Source organism: Nuphar pumila, chromosome 1 (assembly GCF_984573655.1).
Source record: "Nuphar pumila chromosome 1, dmNupPumi1.hap1.1, whole genome shotgun sequence".
Lineage (NCBI taxonomy): Eukaryota > Viridiplantae > Streptophyta > Magnoliopsida > Nymphaeales > Nymphaeaceae > Nuphar > Nuphar pumila.
In genome coordinates this window covers 155984762-156006192 of record NC_143249.1, presented here as the reverse complement: position 1 = coordinate 156006192, position 21431 = coordinate 155984762, and the positions used below count along the sequence as shown (strand labels likewise).

Genomic DNA, 21431 nt, shown 5'->3' with positions numbered 1-21431 from the left:
TCTCTACCAACATTCTCAATTTCCAATGTGATGGAGGTAAATTCTCCTCTAGTGACTTTGTTGGCTTTCTTCAACATAATGGGATAAAGAGAAGAGTCTTGCCCACATACATCTCAACAAAATGGGATTGCTGAGAGGAATCATCGACATATTGTTGAGAGTGCAATGAGCATGATGCACGGGAGCAATCTCCCTGTTGCACTATGGACTGAAGCTTTCCACTCCACGGTCCATGTGATAAATCGATTGCCCATGACCATTTTAGAAAATAGGTTACCATATTTTTCTCTATTTGGCATACAACCCGATTATCATGAATTACGTGTGCTTGGGTCTGTTTGCTATGTTCACATTGACAGCTCGTTGAGACATAAGTTTCAAGACAAAGCTTTAAAGTGCAGGTTTGTGGGATATGCTGAAGACTACAAAGGGTATAGGTGCTATGATCCATTGAGCAAACACGTCAAAATATCGAGAAATGTAGTTTTTTACAAAATGAATTTTGACGATCAGCCAGCTAATTCAAGTCTTCATGTTGTTAACTCAAGTCCCAGTGTCAAGGTGTACTATCCATGGTTAAATTCAGAACTCTTCTCCATTGTAAAGGAAGATTGTCCTGCAGACTGCAGTCAGAAGGAGATATATGAAGAATCAACAAATGCATCTCAAACAGAAGAGGTTGTCACACAAAACTTGGAGCCAATAAGGTATAAGGGTGTTGTATACACCCGGCGAGAAAAAGAGCTCTCATCCATTCCTTGTACAAATACGGATCCTTCTGACGCCCCTCCACAGATGCTGGACATCAGAAGATCCTCCCGGACTCGACATCCGCTTGACAGGTGGGTAAGCTATAAAAAATTTTCATTGGATTTTCAACTATTCTTAACGTCCATAAATAAAGAGGATGAGTCTCTTATGTTCTATCAAGCTGCAAGTTCTAGAAGATGGGTCAAAGCAATGAATGAAGAAATGGAAGCCTTGCATCAGTGTTGTGAAAAACATTGAGGCGTAGCGAGACGCTCCACCAAAATCTGAGGCGAGGCGTAAGCCTCGAGGCGCAAAGCGTAAGCCTCAAATTTTTTTTTAAACTTAAAAAAAACTATAAAAATGATCTAAAATTATAAATAAATAAGAAATGCTTTATTGATGAAGCGCCAACCAACACGAAATAAAAAATCTCAAATAAATACGAAAAAAAATATGAGATTAACATGTAAAAGTAACATTAATGCAACAACTTGATCTATATAAGTATCTAATTGCATAAATATGATCATTCATTCAATAAAAAACTAACATTAACAAAAAAATGCATATTAGCACTAACAACATCATGTCATAATTAAAAAATGCATGTTAACATTAACAACCAAATGTTAATGTATTTGTCCAGAATTATTCAAAATGAGAGTGTTAACATTCACAATTACAACTGAAAGTCCCAAAAAACATATAAATGGCCAATAGCTCTATGATATGAATTAGGGCCTAGGCTCTTGTTGTGTCTCGTCATCATCAATATTTAAGTCTTCAATATCATCATCTGAAGAATCCATATAAATAGGTTCTTCTTCATCTTCATTCTTTGACTCTTCATCATCTACACTTTCTTCATCCACGTTCTCAATTACTTCTTTTGCTTTTCTTTTTCCTTCAATAAAAAATCATGTATTAAATATTTATATTATGTAATTAAAAAAATACATTTATATTCATAGCTAGGTAAAAGGAATATAACTTTACCTCGATCTCTTGAAGACATGTCTTGCCTATAACCACTTTGTGAAACATGAGGTGAAGTGACTTTTTCAATAGGCACATGCTCAATGGCATTTCTGTCGAAGTTCGGATCCAACCATGAATCTTCCAACCAATTGGGATCACTTGGCAACACTGGATCTTCCTTCTCTACAATCCACTCATCGTCTGAGTCTATATGATCTAGACATATAGGGTCTTTGGTAGCCCTCCTCTTCATATTTCTCTTTCTTAATTTCATATTGTACATTATAAAAACCAATGCATTCATCTTCTCTTGTTCAAGTCTATTCCTTCGTTTTGTATGCACCTATAATTTCAAATAATTGATAATTAAATATAAGATAATTAAACATATAAAAATGTATTTTAAAAATAAAATACAAAGTCACAAACCAATGAGAAAGTACTCTAATTCCTCTCACAGCCCGATGCACTGCATGTCAAACTTAAAATTCGAATTGCAAAATTCATCAACTCAGGATTTTTGTGCCCAAATGAACTCCACCAATCAGCTGCATTCAAATAAAATAATAAAAAATTGATAAAAACATTAATAATGTCATAATTAACAAAAACATAAAAAAATATTGACAAATAACAACATAATTGCAAACTTACCAGGACTTTTTAATTTTCTTGTTGTAACAACTGCCTCTCTACCAAACAAGCCCTTTGCCTTTTTAAATGCATCGATTTGTATTGTAATTTTCAACCGAATATTTGCATCAGAAACTAATTTTTCAACACAATCATAAAAGCCACCCATAACTTCTCCATCAGGGTTGAAGTTGTCAGCATAATGAAAATGTGGATTTAAATAATAGGCAGCTGCATGCAAAGGCTTATGAAGTTGCAAGTCCCATCGTCTATCAATGATATCCCAAATAGGTTTATATTTTCTTTGGACATTGTCAATGTTTGAAGCAATTTTCTTCTTCGCTCTATCCATTGCCTCATATAAAAATCCCATAGCAGGTTCGTCTGCATCAACGAGTCGCAACACTTTCACGAGAGGTAGTGTAGCTTTAATTGCATATGATATGGCAGCCCAAAACTTATGATCATTAAGAACAATATAAGAAATGTTCTTAGCATCAGATTTCTTATAGTAATTAGATGTTCTAAAATTTGAAGATAAGAACATCGACTTTAACTCTTTCTTATAACATCCAATACTATGGAGTGTAAGATATGTTGTGACAAAACGAGTGACGACTGGACGCAGAAGTTCTTTCTTCTTTGTGAATTTTCTCATTAAATTTAATACCCATGCATGACTATAAATGTATCTTGTAATTTTTTTTGCCTTTTCCACTGTATTTTTAAAAATTAATATCTTTCCAATATTTTCTAACATAAGATCCAAGCAGTGGGCTGCACATGGTGTCCAAAAACATGTTTTTTTCTACTGTTAACATATTTCCAGCTGCTACATAATTTGGTGCATTATCTGTAATGAATTGCACCACATTACTTTCACCAACTTCTTTAACAACTTACACAAATTTGCACCAGTTTTTTTCATGTCGCTGATGTCAACGGACTTCAAAAATACTGTCCCAGATGAGTTGTTCACAAGAAAATTAATTAAGTTTCTTCCTTTCCCATCTGTCCAACCAACTTCAAGGCACTCCAAACAAATTTTGCATCGATTGAAATGAATACCATCACAAAAAAGCACCAACAAAAGACAAAAAATATTCTTAAAAACACAAATAAAACACCAACGAAATTTGTCTTCCTTTTTTTCGAAGAAAGAAGAGCATGTTAAACCAACAAAATAACCATCCCTAGAATTCAACAAGAAGGTATATCAAGAACTTCTCCGGAGATCAACCCCAAGAAATTGTGAAAATGCTGAAAAAAAAGCATATATTGAATATGCTAAACAGAGGTCACCATTTTGTTCGAATATTTCAGATGCTTAACATAAGAAAGGGGGAATATATGGAAAATTCCCAATCAGAGGACTGAGATCTTTTGATTCCAGCAAATTCGCAGGGATAAAAAATACATATTTTAATTAAACTTAAAATATCTGAATCAGATGAGTTCACACAAATCAACAAAAAAAAAAGATGAAACTTAATAAAAAGAGGAACCCACTAATTCTAATGAACGAAATCAGTCAACAGGGGAAAGAAAACATACCAATTACATTTAAAGATAAAAATGGTATCATTTCATTCATATTTAGATGCAAAATAACATAAAACAAAGGAACATATTGTTCAGAAACAAACACATCTACGTATAAATCACGAAAAGCAACTAGAAAGAAAGAGAGAGAAACAAAATAAAAAACGAAAAGGGTAGAAGAAAACCCAGAAAATTGTTACCTTCAGATAACGATGTCTCAGAAATTAGGTCGACACCCAACTTTCCCTCTCTCTCAATCTTTCTCTGCCATAACCTTCTGATAACGATGTCTTGGCGCCCTTCGACCTTCTTCCCCGCCAATTCCTCCAAAGGCCTTCTCGCACTCCTCACCAGCAATAAATACAGAAGTAGTGGAAATAGGGAATCTGAATGGGAGTTAATACCTAATTATATTTATTATTTTTTTCTCGGTCGACCAAGAGAGAAAAGCAGAGGGGGAGAACCCCCTGCCCACCAAAGGCGACGACAGGGGCTCCGCCCCCTGTCGGTCGACCAAGAGAGGCAACGACCAAGAGAGAAAAGCAGATTGGGGGCGACAGGGGGGCTCAGCCCCCCTGTCGGTTGACCCATCACTGAGAAGAAGAAGCAAAGAACTTTACCTGTCACTGGAAAACGCAGAGGTCGCCGGAATGGACGGCGGTGGCTGTGAGTCGCTGGCGCGGCGGGTCGCGGATGCCTTCTCAGCAGAGGAAGAAGAAGGTGGAAGAGGCGATGATCGGCGACGGGTGGTGGCCGGTGGCGAGTGGCGGGGGACGAGAGGGGACAGAGTGAAGAGAGAAGGGGCGAGGGCTTTCCCTCGCCCCGAAGCGCCTGTGTCTTTTTTAAAGACACAAGTTCTTGATCTTTCGAGAATACGGGCCCGGATCCGGGTCGAACTCGGGTCCGGGCCATCCGATTTTTAATGCGCGTTGCCTCAAGGCGCATGAGGCGTACGCTTTAATGATGTTGCGCTTTTTAAGTGCGCCTCAAGGCGAAAAGGGCCTCGCCTCGAGGCGAGGCACGCTTTTTGCGCCTTGAGGCGCGTTTTTAACAACACTGCCTTGCATGAATGTGGGACATGGGAGATTGTGCCTAGACCACTAAATAGAAATGTCGTTGGGTCAAAGTGGGTGTATAAGATAAAGTATAAACCAGATGAGAGCATTGAAAGGTATAAAGTTAGACTTGTAGCTAAAGGATTCACAAAAGAACAAGGACAGGACTTTGATGAAACTTTCAGTCCTGTCGTTAAGATGTGTAGCATTCGTATTGTGTTGAGTCTAGCCATTGAACATGGATGGACATTGAGCCAGTTAGATGTAAAAAATGCATTTTTACACCGGGATTTAAAAGAGGAAGTCTACATGGAACAACTCACTGGGTATGCAGAACGATACACCAATCAATATGTATGCAAGCTGAAAAGAGCACTCTATAGATTGAAACAAGTTTCTCGGTCCTAGTTCGAGAGTTTTTCGCTAGAAATACAAAGGCACGACTTCTCTCGGTCTCTTCTGGATCACTCGTTATTCATTCACAGTGAACGAGATGTCACTACTCTTCTATTGATATATGTAGATGATATCATTATCACAGGGAACTGCAAAAATCACATTGAGGAGGTAAATAAGTTATTAAATTAGAGATTCAAGATGAAAGATCTGGGGGAGCTGCGGTATTTCCTTGGGGTGGAAGTTGATAAAAGATGTGATACACTCACACTTACTCAACATAAGTATACGTTGGACATTCTCAGTAGGGCAGGCATGAAAGATTGTAAGCCACTAGCAACTCCAAGTGTCATTCATCAGAAATTGAGTTCTAAAGAAGGATATATATATATATATATATATATATATATATATATATATATATATATATATATATATATATATATATATATATATATGGAGATCCCACTAAATATCGTAGCATAGTTGGCATGCTGCAATACCTGACCTTTACTAGACCAGATATAGTGTATTCGGTTAATCGGGTGTCTCAGTTTATGCATGAACCTCATACACCGCATATGGAGGCAGTTAAACGAATACTTCGTTATCTGAAGGGTACAGTTGGTGATGGGCTGGTGTACAGGAAAAGTGAATTAGATCCAGGAGGCGGTCATGAGATCATTATTTATGCTGATGCTGATTGGGCGGGTGATCTAGATGAACGACGGTCAGTATCTGGTTATTGCAGCTTCATTGGATCGAACATGGTATCTTGGAGTAGTAGAAAACAAAAGGCGGTTGCTAGGTCAAGTACTGAGGTTGAATACAGATCGATGGCTGCTGCCACTACTGCGGCTACATGGATAAGGCACCTCCTAACAGAAATGGGAGAACCGATTGCTCGGTCACTGCTATAGTGTGACAATCAAAGTGCCATCAATGTCTTTCAATCCCATTCATCATAGTCGAGCAAAGCATATTGAGATAGATTAACATTTTGTCAGGAAAAAGGTTGAAGAAAAAGAGATTGAGCCTATGTTTGTGCGAACTGAAAGGCAAGTTGTGAAAAGATAACGTCAGTTTTCTTTTGTATGTATCTTGGACTGGATCCTTAAGATCCAGATCCAATCTTTTATGTTTAGTATTCAGACGTCACTTGTAGGTGGACATGTAATTTTTTAATTATTGATAAGGGTAAACTTGTACCCTAATATGTCTTGTAATACCTATTTATTCAATGAGAAAGGACGCCCAGGTAGTTCCCCTCTCTGATTTGTGTATTCCTCTTTTCCTATTGTCTTTCTGTCTTCTGCAGGTAAATGTCTGGAGATCTGAAAATCTGACATGGTATCAGCGCACGTTAGATCTGGGCGTGAACGTGATTTCCAGAAGGTATGACTGAAGAGACTCTATTCTTCAAGTCAAATTTTTTTTTTCTTCCGCAGTCTTGTCTCTCTTCCATTAAACTTTTATTAAAAATTTTCACGTCCTCAAATCCTTCCTCTTCTCTGTTCTCTTTTGCCTAAACTTTTTTTTCTGCCACAGTTTTACTCTTATCTTTTCGTTTCAGCCTGACACAGATCTGGATTTTAACTTCAGATTTGTATCTTTCCGATATGGGAGTTGAAAGTCCAAAAGCATCAAATCTGTGTTGTGACTGTTAAATTATGTAATCAATCATGCAATGTAATATATATATTTTATATATATAAGGTAATACATATACATATATTAATATATATGTATATGTATCTGCTTATTATATATATAAAATATATATTTCTAATTGTTTAGCCATAGGGGTAGTTTAGTCTTTTTACACATTCTTTTTAGAATATGTTTTGTAATTATTCTTTTTTATTCTTTTGTATTTTTATTTTTTATTTCTTTTTGTAAAAGGTGGAAAGCACCTTGGAGGGGCCCACCATCTAGTCATTGGGCCCCTTTCAACGGTCACATTTGTGACCGTTGGAAGGGGCTCCAACTGCTAGAGGTGGTGCCACTCCAAGGACTCCACCTCCTCTATTTAAAGGGGCTCTCCCCTTGTGTATTGTTAAGCTTTTGGGATTATAGCCCAAGCTCCGTTTCAATCTTATGACTCTTGGGTATGCTTTTGCGCATTTGTGAGTTTGTATTGTGCTTTTCGTACACAAGTGTTTCAAGTGTTCTTGTTGTGCGTATTTGTACACATTTGTTTCCAAGAATATTGTAATATTGTTATTAGTATCTTGTTGAAGATATTTTTACATGGTATCAGAGCTTGGTTGAAGAAGGAGGTTCGTGTATTTATTTGTTTTTCAAAGTGCCTCGAAAAACGTGCCTTCAAGCTATTGGGGTTTGAAGTGGATAACCTTCTTCAGGCAATATTTTGAGAGACTCTTTTGTCAAGGAAAACGTGAAAGTTTCTTGAGGTACGTATTATTTTTCAACTTCTATCCTCTATAATGGGTTTATGCTTGTAAGATCAACTATGGAAGCTATACATCTTCTTAGACAACTTATTGAAAGATATAGAGAGAGGAACAAAGATTTGCATATGGTTTTTATTGATTTAGAGAAGGCATACGATAAAGTACCTAGGGACGTTCTCTGGTGGACAATGATGAAGAAAGGTGTTTCCCTAAAGTACATTAGTATAATTAAAGATATGTATGAAGGAGTAGTAACCAATGTCCGCACTTGTGGAGGGGTGACAACCAATTTTCCGATAACGGTTGGGTTACATCAAGGATCTGCTTTAAGCCCTTTCCTATTTGCGATAGTGATGGATGAGCTTACGAGATCAATTCAAGAAAATGTACCGTGGTGTATGTTGTTTGCTGATGATATTGTTTTGATTGATGAGTCTAGAGCTGGGGTTAATGCTAAGTTAGAATTATGGAGACAGACATTGGAAGCTAGAGGTTTTAAGTTGAGTAAGAGTAAGACTAATTATATGGAATGTCGGTTTAGTAAGCAACGAAGTAGTGATGGGAGTGTAGTGAAGCTTGGTGAGCAAGAAATACCGGTGAATGATTATTTCAAATATTTGGGATCCATCATTCAAAAGTATGGAGAAATTGATGGAGATGTAAATCATAGGATAAAGGTTGGGTGGATGAAATGGAAAAGTGCAACTGGAGTGCTGTGCGATCGTAGAATGCCATTGCGGTTGAAGGGAAAGTTTTATAGGACGACTATTAGACCCGCTTTACTATATGGTACGGAATGTTGGGCTGCCAAGAGACATCATATTCAAAAAATGAGTGTAGCTGAGATGCGGATGCTTAGATGGATGTGTGGAAATACAATAAAAGATAAGATTCGGAACGAGGAGATACGTAAGAAGGTAGGTGTTGCACCCATTGAAAATAAGATGCGAGAGAATCGTTTACGGTGGTTTGGACATATTCGGCGAAGGCCTAATGATGCTCCAGTTAGAAGGTTGGAGAAATGGGAAAATATATTAGTTAAAAGAGGTCGGGGTAGGCCTAGGAAGACATGGATGGAGATGATAGGAAAGGATATGAATGCTTTGAACCTCACCGAGGACATGGCATTGGATAGAAATGATTGGAGGAAAAGGATTCATGTGGAAGACCCAAAATGAATTTTTTTTTGGTTCATATCGCTGACCCCAATTGTTTTGGGATGAAGGCGTAGTTGTTGTTGTATCCTCTATAATGGGTGAAAAGGACTCCCATTTCTCTCTTGGCTTCAAATTAAATGGTTCAAACTATCATGTTTGGGCCGGGAACATGAAAGCTCAAATAAAAGGTAAGGGTCTTTGGGGATACGTTCTTGGTTCTATACCGGAACCCGAACCAAAGATTACTTTGGTAGAGAAAGGCGAAATCAAAATTCTTGAAGGAGAAGAGAGGAATAAAGCTCTTGAAGAATACTCCAAGAAACATGAAGAATGGCAAATGAAAAATTTCAAGATTCTTTCTTGGATTTTTTCATCGGTTGAAACAAAGATAAATGCCAATATTATTAAATTCAAGAAAGCATCGGAAGCTTGGCATTATCTAGAAAAAATGTACATGTCAAGAGACTTGTCACACAAGTATTATCTCTAAAAATGGGCTTTGACCTTTCAACAAAATGAGATGTCCATAAAGGAATACTTTGCGGAATTGTCGTCCATATGGGATGAACTCGCAATGCTTGAGCCTAAGTGGAGTGGAGAAGCTATTAAGCTTAGATACAAACAATTGGAAGATGACCACTTCTTTAATTTTTTGAATGGACTTGGACCCAAGTTCGAGCAAATTTGGTCCTCTCTCCTTTCCTCTTTCGTTTTCCCCTCTCTTGAAGATGTCATTACAAAGCTAAGTGGGGAAGAAACTCTTATGAACATTAGCAAAAACAATTCAAGTGTTCTTGCTACTTCAAGTAATGAAGAAAATGAAGGCGCTAATGTCGTTTCAAGACCGGGGAGCAATTTGAAGACTTATAAGCCTCCTTACTTCAAGAATCAAAACTCAGTTGGTCAAGGAGTGAAGAAAGATTATAGCAAGCTTACATGTTATTTTTGTAAAGAACCGGGGCACATTAAACCTATATGCCCCAAATGGAAGAAAATATTTGCTATGGCCATGACATCTCAACAAGAGGAAAGACCATCATCGTCAAGTGGGTCTCTTTCTCTTCATCAAATTGTTGAAGCTTTGCAATCTCTTCTCAAGGGCGGAACTTCCGGAGCCGCTATGTCTGCCTCTTCACCTTCCGGTAAGATATCTTGGCTTTTAGATTCCGGGGCCTCTTTTCATATGACTCTAAGTGTTTGCTCCCTTTCTGAATTTTCTAAAAATCCTCTTCCATCTTTTGTCTCAACAGCAGATGGAACACCTCTTGAAATTAAAGGAATATGAAATTTTGAAAAACAAGATTTTTTTATCCCTAAAATCCGTCTTATACCAAAACTAAATTTAAATTTACTTTCGGCCTCTCAACTCTCGGATCATGGTTGCGATGTAAAATTCACTTCTGATAAATGTTGGATTCAGGATCGCCAGTCCGAGACATTGATTGGGGAAGGCTCTAGGAGAGACGATCTCTACTACGTTGACTTTCTTCAAATCCCCAAGAATCAATTTTGTAATGTGTTTCAAAACAAAGATATTCATGTATGGAATAAGAGACTGGGACATCCCAACATTGTTAAAATCTCTTATTTGCCTTTTATTAAACATCTTTGTAAAGAAAATTTTGTTTGTAATGATTGAATTCTTGGGAAAATGAAAAGTCTACCTTTTTCTCAAAGATCCATGTTTTCAACAAACCCCTTTGAAATTGTTCATTCCGATGTATGGGGACCCGCTCTTGTGATATCTAAAGGAGGTTTCTCGTATTATGTTATCTTCGTTGATGATTACACTAGGTTTTGTTGGATATACTTCCTTAAACATAAACATGAAGTTTTTTCAACGTTTAAAACGTTTCATATGATGATTTTAAATCAATTTAATGGAAGTTTAAAATTTCTTAGGTCTAACTTTGGTGGTGAATACCTTTCAAATGAATTCAAGAGTTACCTTGAAAGTTATGGTATTATCCATCAGAAATCTTGCCCAAAAACCCCACAACAAAATGGGTTAGCCGAACAGAAGCATAGTCCTGTCTCGGTTTGGGACCGGGTGTGGCTCGGCCTGATTGCCGAGCCCTCACCCCTCGTCCTCTTGCTGTACCCGAGTAGCAACAACTACTGTTTCTGTCTCGAGTCAGGCCAAACCGAGCTCAGCCTGATTCAGTCTAGCTCCCTCGGGCCTGCTTGAGTGCATCGAGTTTGACTCGGTTCCACCAAGCCTAGCTCGATCCGGTCTATTCGAACTGGGTTCAAGTTCGACCGCTGCGATGCGATTGTCATAACTTTCGTCAAAATCTAAGAACTTAACATAGTACAATAAAAACCATTTGCATCGTACCACATCGGCACAACAAACGAGACTATACTTTCAGCATGGTTACCAATGCTTGGACAATATTATAACCTAAACTCGAAATTGCCGGAGATCTATACCATCTCCGAGGTAGGGGAAAGTTGCATACGAGAACAATGTCAAAATACTTCTAACTTATATGTATTATATTTATGTTATATATATATATATATATGATGTTAACTCAAGGATACCATTTTGCATATTTTTTTTTTAATTTTAAATTACGTCATTTACTTTGCTGTCGCGCTGTAATGTGCACAGGCTCCAACTTTCTGTAATTTATTTAGCTCGATGTGTCATTTCACACATCGGGCCTTGCTTTATGTCATTTACTTTGCTGCCGCGCTGTAACATGCAAAGGATCCTACTTTACGCAATTTACTTAGCCCGATGTACGGTTTTGTACACTAAGCTTCTCTTACGCAATTTATTTAGCTCGATGTGTGGTTTCACATATCGAGCCCTCCTTTACACCATTTAGCTTGCCGTCGCGCTGTAATGTATACAGGTTTATGCTTTAATATATATGTATTCTATATACATATATAATTTTATAAAGTACGTAGTTTTTTTGCATATTCCTTTATGCTTTAAATTATGCTACTATGTATTTAAAAACGTAGATTTGCGCATCCTCGTCGAAACTCGATTTTTGATAGATTCACATGCAAAATTTCAAGCTCGCATTCTCCGATGTCTCGAAAAGCAAAACAAGTGTTTTGTATTTGCAAATTCACAATTGAGTTTTCTATTCGAACCAACATAACGAAAAGGCCTCGACTATGTAGCTTTTGGTGGTACGTACGTCAAATCCTTTTTTGTATTCGGAATGACTCGGATATTTTTCAGTCTAAGGCACGAGATATTGAAATTTTTAAATGTTTGTGTTTCTTTATGAGAAACCAATAGCTTCCTCATCGTAGTGGTACTATTATACATGTACTACATGTTAGTACGACGATGAGTGGATTGGAGGTTTATGATAACCTCGTAGTGCGACAATGCACCATGATTAAAAGAAAATCACATAAATAGAGATGATCGCCTTTACAGGCAAGATGCTCGATTTGGTTTAAAAGACTAATGCATATTGAATGGGTTGTCAGATAAAATAAGACCTGACGTACCCATTTATTCTTTGGTTCTGTTAAGGGAGAGGATAGGCTGATACAAAAGCTTTGATGGACAAGTTGTTAACAACTATGCTCCTCGAGTAGCAATGACTCGGTGTTCCCGATCATCGGAGTTAGGGGACTGGGCTACCAAATATTATCCTAAGTGGCAGATCTCAATAACTTTTGCAGAAGTTTGGATGCATCCCCCCGTAACAACTGGCCTCTGGAGAATTCTCTCTCGGACATTTGGTCGTCCTCTTGTGAGCAGACTCAGCTAGTTGTCTAGGGTATCAAAATACATGGAATAATAAACCTCCGAATAGTCTCAGTTGTTTCTACGTTTTATTCTGTGCATACTCACAGGTCGGTAATTATCGAAACAAGTTCACATGCTCATTTTTACTTATTTTGAAACTACATGTTGTAATATAACGCATATGTTAGTCTTGTTCTAACTTTCGATATCTATGCACCTACCAAGCTTTTATAAGTCTGATCTATTTTATGGGATACATGTGATTAAGTTGATGCGGCAGGCGATGGCGTGATGATATCAAGAACCCCTTTTCTCGCTGTTGTTTCTCTCCTGAGCATGTTTTGTAAATTTGTATAAGGGTTTCTTTTGTAACACCTCATTTTGTGTAAACTTTAATTATCAAAAACCTTGTTTTGAATTTATGTGGTTTTAATGATTGTTTAAAGGAAAGTTCGTCTTTAATGTGCCAAAGGTTTGTTGACTTGTTCTTTCAAACACTGTTTTTCGCTGAACTACCATTTTAAACTTTGAAAATGGATTGATTGCAAAGCTTCAAATTTTTTCCTAAAAAGTTTACAAGTTAGGGATTTTGGGGCATTACATCTACAGCTATGTCTCAAGGAGAAACAAAAGTCTTGGTAGAGACATCCACCCAAACCTTCACCATAAAAGCAGGAACACCACCTTGCCTAAAAGCACACTATCTCACAACAAGATCCTCTTTTGTGATTTTTCCAGTTGATTTTTAATCAGCTATGTTACCTGCACATAGATATAATATCAACAAATATGATATATTGGAAATAGAAACTCATATTTTACCATTTCTTCAAAATTCATCAAACCATGGATAATGATGACAACAAGAGAGAATTGTTGTTTGAGGATTGCTCATATATTGTTAGATTAAGATGAGTGGCGTGGCTGACTTCATATCAACTTCCTAACAGTCTGTTCAACACTTTTGCTGCTGCTTTTAGATTGATGGTCCTATGGTTTGCGGTGAAGAGGTTTTTCCCCCTTTACCTAGGATATAGAAGTTACAAGCATATCAGTGCCTTTTTAATACTGAAAAAGTTAATTATAACTAAAGCTACTGATAGTATCATGTTAGAACTGTTCTAAATCCTTTCTAGGATCAGCTGCCAGACAGGTCCAAAATTGATTCTATTGGGATATACAATACATGCAAAAATAAGAAAATAAGTAATTGAAAGGAATGCTTTGAAGAAACTACACGTGTAAAAGCACTTGTCACATTCTTTAGATTGCTAATTTTCTTAATGTTGTGTGAATGCATGTGCATGTGTGTGTGTGACAGGTTTTTATAACTAATTGAAAAAACATATTTGATCTTCTCATAAATAGCCTGAGAAATATAATTTGCATTTTGGTGTAATTTATGGTGTCTAAACTGACATTTTTTACCTTGTTGCGGGACGATCAAAAATTTCAATTTCATCAATCTGTTCCATAATTTTGATAACGAATTCATATACTCAGTGAGCAACATTCCCATATTCAAGTTTCAGCAAGTCTTAAAAGAATGCAATTTTTGAAAATTAATAATGGGTTAAATCCCATCATGGATTGTCAGCTGGAATTCTGTAATGCACAGAAAGGTTGCAATAGAAACACACATCGAAACAATTTAGAAGAATCTGAGTTGAACACTAACAGTATTTTCAGCTTTTGAATCATAACGTGAGAATACAAATATAGACCTACGGTATAATTTGTCCTTTATTTTCCTATCTAAGATCTTCGTTAAAGTGGTTGAGGTTCTTGAGAATCAGATAATAGGCCCATCTGGACCCATACTATACCGACTTGAACTGATTTTTTACCAAAAGCAAGAGCAGATAGATCTGTTAACCATCTGATGTGAATCAATCAAATGGAACATTAAATACTGAAACAGAAGAAATAAAGAAAACTAACTACAGTGGCATTATCTTTTAAATTGTTTTGTTATGCCTAAATTTTACCAGTTTTCATGGTTTGCTTTTGTATGAAATGAATAAGTCCAGTTGTTTTATCTGTTCATGTAGCTTTGCTGGAGCAGTTACTTTCCCTCCATAACACTTTTGGGTGGAATTATGCAAAATCGAGTAGAACTAATTTCCCAACCCTTCTATTATGTGCAGGTTCTTTTTGCTGCCAGAAGTGATGAAAGGAATGGGCATAGTCAACTTCATGAGGATTTTCTGGAGGCAAGTTGTAGACTCCAGAGTAATTATAGGGTGTTAGTAGATATCAAAATTCTTTGTTTCTTTCTCTTAAACAAATTTCTTTTTACCAAGTTCTGATGGATTTCCAGGTAATGGACTTCATAAATGATGCTATTTCAACACTTGATGCCTTCGTGGATTCATACAGACCTGCAGCAGCATCCTTCTCATATCCTGTTGAAACAAGGTACTGCCATCTGGATATTCTGTTGCTATGTTTTTGTAGACTTGTCAGGCTGCTGCTTTTTAGGTAAACATAATTGCACCTACTGCTTGTATGATGCTGTTTCTTTGGCTTTTGTGCTATATGCAGCTATGGCAATGATGAATTGCTTACTGCTCTTGCTAGATTGCATGATTCATTGCTGCCATCTTTAGAACAGGGATTTGCACTTATTTCAACAACTGGTGCAGACAAATCCCAAAACTCTTCTTATGGCACTGTTCCTAATGTTTCTCTCTGCTTGAATATGCTGTCAACAAGGATAGTGAAGTTTGGTTGGAAATTGCTAGATTTCTGTTATTTGAACCAGTCACCTACTGAGAATGGCTTTCTTACTCACCCTACAAAGATGTTCCCTGCCAAATTTGAGGACCCAGGGATAAGAGGAGATATTGTCCTACAAATTTTGCGTGAGCTTAGCATGGTAAACTCATATGATCTGGCGCACCATGGGGGAGAGACATTCATTCAGGGTATGGAAAGGGAATACAAAATTTTGACCAGGATTGAAACCTTACGGAAAGATGGTAAATACTTCTTTATCATTTGATTGGTTTTGTGTTATTCTTCTTGAAATGACTTTTTTTTGTTCATATCATGTTTAGTTACAATTTACAAATGACATGGACTTCTTGTTCATCAAATGGCTGGTTGTTTTTCTCACTGACACATGCATGTAATGTGTGTGTGCGTGTGTCCTTTCATGCATGCATGTGTGTGGTCTGTGTGAATACAGTTATTTCCATGCTAAGAACCTCTAAAAGCATGTCAAACATATTGCTTGGCATCTTCATCAACAAGCATAAGCTTGGATGCACAACTATGTTGTGAAAAATGCAATGCAAGGTGAAGTGCTAAAGGCACCCCCAAATCAGAACGTAAGCCTTGAAGCATAACAGGTAAGCCTCATATATTGATATCTACAAGTTAAAAAATGTTTGTGAGAGAGAGAGTATTCTTCTCTTTCTAATAAAAGAGAAAAAGGAACCTCTTTCCAAGATGACACTCTAACGAAATCGGTGATTGGACAGAGGTTGCTGAATGTCCTAAACATACTTGCTGGATGGTGGGGAATTATTGTGAAATAGTAAACCCAAAACCCCTCTTCCATCAAATCTCGAATCCTTTCTCTCTCTCTCTCTCAATGTTCTTTTCTTTTGTTTTTTTGTTTTTTTAAACATCCTTTTTTCAAATAGAGGCTTTAATCCTGTATTGCCCACATATACGTGTGGGTTGGGGCATGTCTGAACACGAGGTGTTTGCTTCAAGGTGTAAGCCTCAATGTTAAGCAGGCATAAGCAGCTTGCCTCAAGGTGCAAGTGCAAGCACACAAACGTGGATGCTACTGCTTTAAATTCTAAAATCATATGAAAAAAGTTCTGGTTAGATCAATCAGCATGAACTCTTTTCAAGTGGCATATTTGGTACATTGTTATCTGCAATATTTTTTTGATGATCAGCTTTAATTTTAATTTCCTACTTTTTGATGTAGCTTCCAAATGAGTTGGGACATTCATTAACAAATGAATATGTACACAATTGATGGCAAATTAGCCAACTGTTCACTTATTTTCATAATTTCATGCTTTTTCAGATGGATTTTAATGATTCAGCTTTTGGTTCTTCTGTCGACAGGCTGGATTTTCTTGGATGATGAACAATGGAAAAGTTTTCAGCTGCTTGCAGTGCGTGAGCCTTCTGAACCGAGGGAACAAGAATCTGTTGAATCAATGCATGCGCTAATCGACAAAGCACAAACAGATGAAGAAAGAGTTATCCTTGAATCCAAGATCTGTCAAATCAAGGATCTTTTCCCTGATTATGGCAAGGGCTTCCTGTCTGCTTGTCTTGAGGTCTATAATCATGACCCAGAGGAGGTGATTCAGAGAATACTTGAAGGAACTTTACATCAAGATCTAAGATCTCTAGATATTACTCTTGAAACAATTCTGCCAAGTAAAACAGGCAGGAACGGCAAAGGAAAGGGGGTTTTGGAAGAGCCGGTGATGTCATCCTCCTCCATGAACATCGAGTTTGCAGACAGAAACAATCAAGGATCATCTTCCTCTTTGAACGTCGAGGTTGCAGACAGAAGCTACAAAGGATCATCTTCCTCTTTGAACGTCGAGGTTGCAGACAGAAGCAACCAAGGATCATCATCTTCTAGTTCTTCATATGGGAGGTTTGTGCGGAAGCAGAAAAATGACTCTCCTGATTCTTCATATTTAGATGAAAAAGACACCAACGAATCTGTACGATCTGCTGTTCTTGCTTCACAGTATGAATATGAGGATGAATACGATGATTCATTCGATGAGTTGGGCATTAGTATGGTTGAATCTGGATTTGAAGAGACAGAGGCTCTTGGAGATCAGGTCAATTCAAGACCAGATGAATCCATGCGTGCAGAAAATGGCAACTCAAGGAGAATTTCAAACTCAAGATGGGGACCAAGGAAAACTCAGTTTTATGTCAAGGATGGTAAGAATTACAGTTACAAAGTCTCTGGCGGAGTTGCTGTAGCAAATTCCCAAGAGGCTGCTTTTGTCAATCAAGCGCAAAAAGAAACCATTCACGGGCTGGGCCGCGGTGGTAACATCCCTTTGGGAGCAGTCAAGGTGCTGATGGATGCCAGTGATCAGGGGCAAACTTCTGATGTGGAAACAGGAGCAGGAAGGAATTCAAATTCTAGGGGACGCGGTCGAGGAAGAAGAGGAGGGGGTAGTCATTACCAAAAAGATCGTTCGATGGACAAACATTTCTCTCGATTAACTGGTTATTAAAAGGCCTTTTTTGGTTGAAAGGTTGGTGGAAATTTTTCCGAAATCATATTTTGTTTTTGCTGCTAAATAATTATACAGTTCTCTGGGGAAAGTATAGATTTGAGGTATACCAGCAGTGCACAAATCAGAAATACATATAATTTGATTTTGTTATGTAACTGAAACATCAAAAATTGGTTCTTTTTGGAGTTGGAATATATGTATCCATTTGTATGAGCGAATGGTAGTGAGATTCTTGAGAGGCTATATTTTGGCTGCAAGTCGCTGTTGGTTCTTGGCTTTTATTCAATCGAAAAGTATACTGTTTGTGAGCGTTGAATCGGTGTATTGTTTCCTTCAGCGCTTTCTTGCTCTCTGCTGATTGGGAGAAGTGGTGTTGCCAAAACACTGGATTGAGAATGGAGTTGGCAGCCACAATGCCACATTTTATGTAATACCTGCGATTTTTGGTAATTATTAAATTATTAAAAAGTGGATTTTATACCTTAATTTAGTGGAATTAGAAATTTATCTAAATGCCAACTTGAAATTGAAACTATACATTGAATTGAGTCAATAGTTAAATGGGGTTTAATATTGATTTTAAATGAGCATTAAATTGGATTTAAATCACTGGTGGAATTTAATTTAATTTGATAGAAATGTAGGGTGAATTTAAATTCTCGGTTGGATATGGGTTTTATAAATTGAATGTGGATATGGATTTGATATGGGTTGCTTATATTAGATTGGATTTCAATTGGATTCAAAATCAAGGAAATGAATCCAAGGAAAATTCTAATTAGCAAAATCATAGGGCCCTCCTCTATGGCTGGACCTTGTTAAAAAAAAAACATGAAATATAGAAAAAAATGAAAGAAAAACCCATTGTCAAAACTTTCTAAAAAGATAAAGCAATAAGGAAGGCTTAAGGAAATTGAGATTTGGCAATATTTTTTGGAAAGTTTCAACTACGAGGGAAAATCCCCCATGGTGGGCCTTCTTGTGTGTTGAGCATATCTTCTTTAAGAGGTAAGCCATGTATGTATATATATATATATATATATATATATATATATATATATATATATATATATATATATATATATATATATATATATAAAAGATATATGAAATAATAATATAAGTTTTATACTTTATAAATTATACTACATAGTAATAATGTAAATTAAATAGTTGAAGAGCTAGAGGAAAATTAGAGATTTATGAAATTTGTTTTAAGTACCTAAAGGGATATTTAGAATGGGAATTGAAAAGTTTGAACCCTTCAAAAGAGGAAGACTCACACGCCCCCCCTCATTTGGCTCTTTTGAGATATTTTTCAAAACCCCTATTTGTTCCCCTCTTTCCTTCTCCTTTTTCTTCTTCCTCCCAACCTTGGAGGTGGTGCAGAACTCTATTAAAGACTCACAACCACCTTAGAAAAGGCCTAAACAAACTCGAAAGGAGATGCGTGTGGAAGAAAAAATGAAGGTTTCAGTGTGGAAAAAACATTTTTGAGGTAGGGAATTTCTACTTACATGGTGTTCGATTTCGGGATGCATTGATATATCCTCTATTGATCTAGGGCTTGGATCTACATGTAATCTATGCCTAGAACCATCTATGGCTGATAGATCTACATGAAAAGACTTTCAAAAATAAAAGACAATGGTGTTTTGGTAAACCTTTTGAGAAAACTTTTTTGAAAAAGCTAGTTTCGAAGCCTTAAAAGCAAAGATCGTTGTGAATATTTAGATATGTATTTTCATTGATTTGTCCAACATATGTGATGTGTATAGGATGACTTAGTTGAGTGATTAGCATAAGTTGTGATATTGCATTCTTGTTCTTACTTAGATTTATGCTAAAAATATGCAAAAATCGTTTTGTAAATTAGTAAAGGCAAAATCAGTTTTTAAAGTTTGGTTTTCATGTTTGAATCATATTGAAATGAGTATGTTAGTGGATTATTTCATGTTAGAAAAGAGAATATGGATGTTATCATGTGTGCAACAATCTAGAATGTCATGATTAATTTATTTACCATGTGATTACTGGATTAGAAATTAGATCCATGTTGTATTGTGCTTTATAAATAAAATTTGTAAATCTTTCATGGTGGGTCAGCCTGAAAATGGCTAAATATTTACTATAAATTTTTTGTATTCATGTTATAATATTAAATACTGTGGTGAATCATTTTTTAATGCCACGTTTAGTCTATGGTTTTATTAGGAGCAATGACAACTCTGTACTATTGTTCTCGTTTGTGACTCGATCAATTTACAAAACAATTTTGTTTCACCTAGAATACAGATAATAAATAAATAAATAAAAATACTAAGATGTTCTAAACATTTGGAGATTGACTTTAGCATTTTATTTTGTTTGATTTGAGTCTGTTTTGAGGGAGAAACACTCGTTGTAACAAAGCATAGTTTTTTGACTCTAGTTATAGGATTGTTCTGACCAGTTAATTTGAAAGTCACGAAAACTTGTACAAAATAACTCATTTAAAATTGTGAAAAATCTGATACAAAGTTAACATATAGTAGAAGGCTTTGTAAAAATGATTTTATGAAAAGAGTTAAGAGTAAGTCCTAAGAAAATCCCCAAGTTGGAAATTTTTTTGTAGATTACATAAACTCGTCTGTAATTTTTTCAGAACAGTATGTAGTTGCAGATTTTTTATAATTTCTATATAATTGGGTTTTGAGATCTATTTCTTGGGTTGTCTCCTTGACATGCTAAGGCGTACTCAGTAAAAAAATGAGGGTTGAATCTATTTTCTGTGATTTTGAGTGGATTTTACAAAAACAGACAAACATAGGTTCAAATTGTCCTCACTTGTTCATCCAAATGCCTAAGTCTCTTTTAGTTGGCAATTCATGTTAAGTGTTGCATGAAATATAAGTTGTGATACTTGATGCATGTTATCTGATCATGAAATATGTATAATGAGGCATAATTTTGGCAATGTTTAGATACATATGTGCTATGTATAATTGCATTGTTAAATGGAATTTGCAATTGGTACACCATGTGATTGAATGTATACACATGATAGTACATGATATGCTTGTGTAATAGCATGATATGAAAGTATACATGTTGCATACATGAAGTGAAATGCAAAGCAATGCTATGTTTGAAATGTGTATGCATAAGTATGCATGATTAACCTACCCCGACTGTGAAAATGCATGTTGATTGCAATACTCATACAATTTATATGGTAGAGACTAATCAAACACATTCATGATGGTGCCACGAATATTATTGCATATGAACCAAGAATGTGGTTGCATGATTGCATTGACACACTTAACAAAAAAATTAATTAAGAAATCAAAATAAAAATTTAATTCTCTTGTAGCTTGTTGAGAGAGGGTAAGCATGGTACAACGAGTGACTATGTGGGAATGTTACTCAAGCATGAAAGGTTGCTTTGTCTTCCACCCACGAAGTTAGGGAGAACTACCATGACTTGTCTGTAGTGTGGTAGGTAAGATTCATGAGAAAATATTGATATATCAGGTTGCAGAGTTTGAAAACTCTCT

General features: G+C 36.4%; 1 protein-coding gene and 1 long non-coding RNA gene across 3 annotated transcripts in view; one reads left to right on the top strand and one right to left on the bottom strand.

Moving 5' to 3' along the window:
• The window catches only part of LOC149849244 (uncharacterized), a 108868-nt gene extending 90661 nt beyond the window's left edge, over positions 1 to 18207 (top strand). Inside the window, exons 6-9 of the mRNA XM_090013855.1 lie at positions 14800 to 14865; positions 14973 to 15070; positions 15197 to 15633; positions 16742 to 18207. Of these exons, the coding sequence (XP_089869981.1) occupies positions 14800 to 14865; positions 14973 to 15070; positions 15197 to 15633; positions 16742 to 17889 (1749 nt within the window). The 3' untranslated portion in view covers positions 17890 to 18207. The remainder of the gene's footprint in view (positions 1 to 14799; positions 14866 to 14972; positions 15071 to 15196; positions 15634 to 16741) is intronic.
• Positions 1320 to 2663, bottom strand: LOC149849245 (uncharacterized). 2 transcript variants are annotated; one of them, XR_016433278.1, is made up of 4 exons: positions 2383 to 2663; positions 2158 to 2276; positions 1747 to 2071; positions 1320 to 1654 (listed from the first exon to the last, which is right to left on the bottom strand). It is a non-coding gene; the product is annotated as an uncharacterized LOC149849245 (long non-coding RNA). The 2 variants fall into 2 exon arrangements; XR_016433276.1 differs by having other exon boundaries at positions 1645 to 2071.
• Positions 18208 to 21431: the final 3224 nt, after the last annotated feature.